Genomic DNA, 3,698 nt, shown 5'->3' with positions numbered 1-3,698 from the left:
TGTGATTTGAAATTACTTGGTACTCTAGGTCGGTAAACATGAGTAAGATTTAATCTTTCCCTAGAGAAGTCCTTTCAGAGGGCTGAGCTTTCGGAACTCTAGCGAGTGCCATCTTCAGAGCAACTAAATAAACAAGATGATGCACCTTTATACACTTTAGGAACTGTCAATAGGACATGTCAAAGTGATTGACATAAAGTGTCAAGACGGGAATGTCAAAATGATTGACAGGAAGTGTCAATGAGTCAAAAAGGAGAACTTCCTGTGTGGAGAACCAGAGGATGATTTAAGGAAGCCCCATCATGCACTGCAAACGTGTTATCACCAGAGTTTCAACTGCCACTTTACTTTTCAAATCCCATTGAATTCTGTGCAAAAGACGTTGTTTAAGAATTGTGCGTGTGTCATTATTAGTTGGTCGATTTCAGATCTAAAGTGATGTATGCATGAAGGATAATTCACACCTTCTGTAGGTAACATAAAATGTGAAATCGACCAGCATTGTGAATGCGTTTTTATTGTAAATATATCAGTCCAAATTCAAATTTAACCATGGCCGTCAATGCAATGTGCGAGCAGACGTGTCATGTTCACTCACACAGCTGTGCTAACCGCAAGTCAACACAGTGGCGTGGTGGGAAGTGCTTAAATCATCCTCTGGTGGAGAACAAACATGTTAATTAACTTAGTCAGCGGTCCTTTTGAATAATCTATTCCATTCAGGGGGAATGGATATGCCAAGCTTCCATGAACTTCCTTTCAGACCACTTGGTGTTCATGTCCAAAATCTTGGAATTTTCCCAGTCAATGTTGTGTTGGTTTGCCACACAAGCACAGCGACTGCAGATTTTTGTGTGTTGCCAGAGTTAGTGTCTCTTTGGTGTTCACTAGTTCTCTTCTTCAAAGTTCTGCCAGTTTCACCAATGTAAACGTGGTCACAAGATCAACAAGGTATAGAATAGATAGCTCCTGGCTGGAGATCCTTGGGAATAGGGTCCCTGGGGTGTACAATTTGCTGTTTTAGAGTATTGGTCGTTTTGAAGTAAAAGCGAAGGTGTTTCTTCCGAAGAACTTTACGTATAGCTTCAGAGGTCCCATCTACGTACAGCAAGATAACTGTAGCATTGGGCCTAGGTTCCTCAGTCGTGTCAGTCCTGGCAGGTCGGGATGTAAAGTCATGAACAAACTTCGTTAAGGGTAATTGTTGTCGTTGAGCTTCAAGCTTGTCGGATGTGAGTCTTCTCATGGCGTTTCTCCTCAATGTTTGACGAAACATTGTCAGCTGTTTGGAACAGTGATCGCAGCACTGAACCTTTGGCTGATTCTGGATGGTGCGAGTCAAGGTTAAGATACTGGTCAGTGTGAGTTTTCTTCCTGTAGACTGTAGTATCAAGTGAAAGGTCAGGCTTTCTCTTAACGAGGATGTCAAGGAAAGCGAGCTGGTCATTGGGCTCTTCCTCATAAGTGAATTTGATAACATCCTTACGAAGATTGTTGAGGTGGGACAGAGAAGACACTAAGTGTTCACGCTCGATAACACAGAATGTGTCATCAACATAGCGTTTCTGAATCCGAGGTGGATTAGGAGCGGTCAGAAGAGCTTCCCGTTCAAAAGACTCCATAAACAGGTCAGCCACCGGTGGGGAGATGGGGGATCCCATCGTCAGCAGGCCATCAGTTTGAAGGTATAGGTCCTCTTCAAATATGTAGTAAGCATTGTTCAAGCAAAACTCCAACATGCGTCTAATGTCAGAAACGTGGAGTGATGTCCTGTCAACTAAAGTTGGGTCATCTTTTAGTCGGTACATGGTGATACTAATAGCTTCATTCACCGGAATTGATAATAAGGATAGTCAAGGTTGAAGGAAATTGAAGAAAAGTAGACATATGCCTTAATATACATATACTTGGTACGTATTAGGTCTATATTTGCCTTTTATTCACTGATTGGTGAATGATATATTGCGTTACAAAGTAGCAAAACTTTCTTTATATGTGCCTGGAAAATGCTATCCCCTCTTAAACCTATCGACAGGTCCGATTTCTATAATGAGGTGTCACCGGGCTTGGAACAGATAATAATACCAAATCTAAACACCATGGAATTCACCACATCACGACCAAGCTCCATTCCTTTTTAAAGGATTTTTTTATATTTTGTTACGTATTGGGCTCTATACATTTTTGTTACGTATTACATAGGTGCATGTGTTGGTTATATAATCACTTTATATTGACCCAGTAACTCATTTTGAATCATTTTGAGTCTTTCTAGAACACATTATTTGACAGTGTTTTTTCTCTGGAGTTAGAATATTTTGGTTACCCAGCAAACACAAAACGCTTTCGACATCATTCGCGAAAGGTTATAAAAGGTTGTCAGAAAACGTTTTTAAAAATGTCGGGTTATATAAAGGGTACATTAATTGTATAAAACGTTTTCATAACATTAAATAACATTTGTTGGTAATTTACTGCACAGCAAACACACTTAATGTTTTACAGAAAACAATGAAATGTCGGGTTATATAAAGGGTATAAAAACGTTTTAATATCATTCCAAAAACATTTTTGAAAACTTGGTACAAATCATTCTAAACACAATGTTATTTTGGGGTTGAAAAAATATTTTGCAAAATATGCTTGCCCAAAATATTTACAATAACGTTTTTAAAATGTTTTCACGACCTTTATATAACCCGACATTTAAATGTTATTAAAACGTTTTGTAAAAAAAATTTTTAAGAACAATTGTGTGTTTGCTGGGTGCAAATATTTCAACATAATGTTATTTAAGTGTTGACAAAATATTTGGCCAAATATGTTTGCAAAAATAGTTTACAATGACATTTCGAAAACATTTTAAAAATATTGTTGTAGTGTGTTTTCATACAAAACGTTTTAAAATGATTTCATGACCTTTATATAACCCGACATTTTAATGTTATTAAAACGTTTTTACCTAAACCAAAACCAAAAATATAACTTACTTAAAACGTTTTAAAAACGTTTTTGTGTTTGCTGGGTAAGTATTAGGATCTGGTTGTTTTTAAAGCAAATTATAGTTATTAGGTACATGCATTTGTTATAGAATTACTTTATATTGACCCAGTAACTCATTTTGAGTCACTTCGAGTCTTTCTAGAACAAATTATTTGACAGTGTTTTTTAGACTTTTTGTTGTTGTTATGTATTAGGCTCTGATTGTTTTTAAAGCAAATTATGGGTAGTAGGTGCATGTGTTTGTTATGTAATCACTTTATATTGACCCATTAATTCATTTTGAGTCATTTTGAATCTTTCTAGAATAAATTATTTGATAGTGGTTTTCTCTGGACTTATAATTTATTCTAGAAAGACTCTAAATGACTCAAAATTAGTTTCTGGGTCAATATAAAGTAATTTTGTAATAAACACACGCACCTACAACCCATAATTTGCTTTGAAAACAACCAGATCCCAAAACAAAAAATTCTGAGGCCCGAGAAAAAAACACTGTCAAATAATTTGTTCTAGAAAAACTCAAAATGACTCAAAATGAGAAAATGATGAAGACGAAGACAAAGACGACGACGTAGGTGATGATTCCACAGTACTTACCCATGTTTCCATAAGCAAGTTTAATATATGATATTATCATGGTCACTAGTCCTACTATGATCCACACCTAACTGCAGCTCCTCTTCGATTTATCTTTT

The 3,698-nt window shown here is 36.4% G+C and overlaps 1 protein-coding gene across 1 annotated transcript; it reads right to left on the bottom strand.

Moving 5' to 3' along the window:
• Window positions 1–1,217: 1,217 nt before the first annotated feature.
• LOC140172525 (uncharacterized) lies at window positions 1,218–1,808 on the bottom strand. The gene has a single exon (XM_072195671.1). The coding sequence runs from the start codon at window positions 1,806–1,808 to the stop codon at window positions 1,218–1,220; it is 591 nt and encodes a 196-aa protein (XP_072051772.1).
• Between the last annotated feature and the right edge of the window lie 1,890 nt (window positions 1,809–3,698).

This window comes from Amphiura filiformis, chromosome 16 (assembly GCF_039555335.1).
Source record: "Amphiura filiformis chromosome 16, Afil_fr2py, whole genome shotgun sequence".
In the NCBI taxonomy this organism is placed as follows: Eukaryota; Metazoa; Echinodermata; class Ophiuroidea; order Amphilepidida; family Amphiuridae; genus Amphiura; species Amphiura filiformis.
The sequence above is the reverse complement of the archived record's forward strand: the minus strand, read 5'-3'. Positions and strand labels throughout refer to the sequence as shown.

What these genes read in the sequence shown, in the direction of transcription:
- LOC140172525 (XM_072195671.1), bottom strand. Translation starts at nt 1,808, where the DNA reads ATGTACCGACTAAAAGATGACCCAACTTTAGTTGACAGGACATCACTC.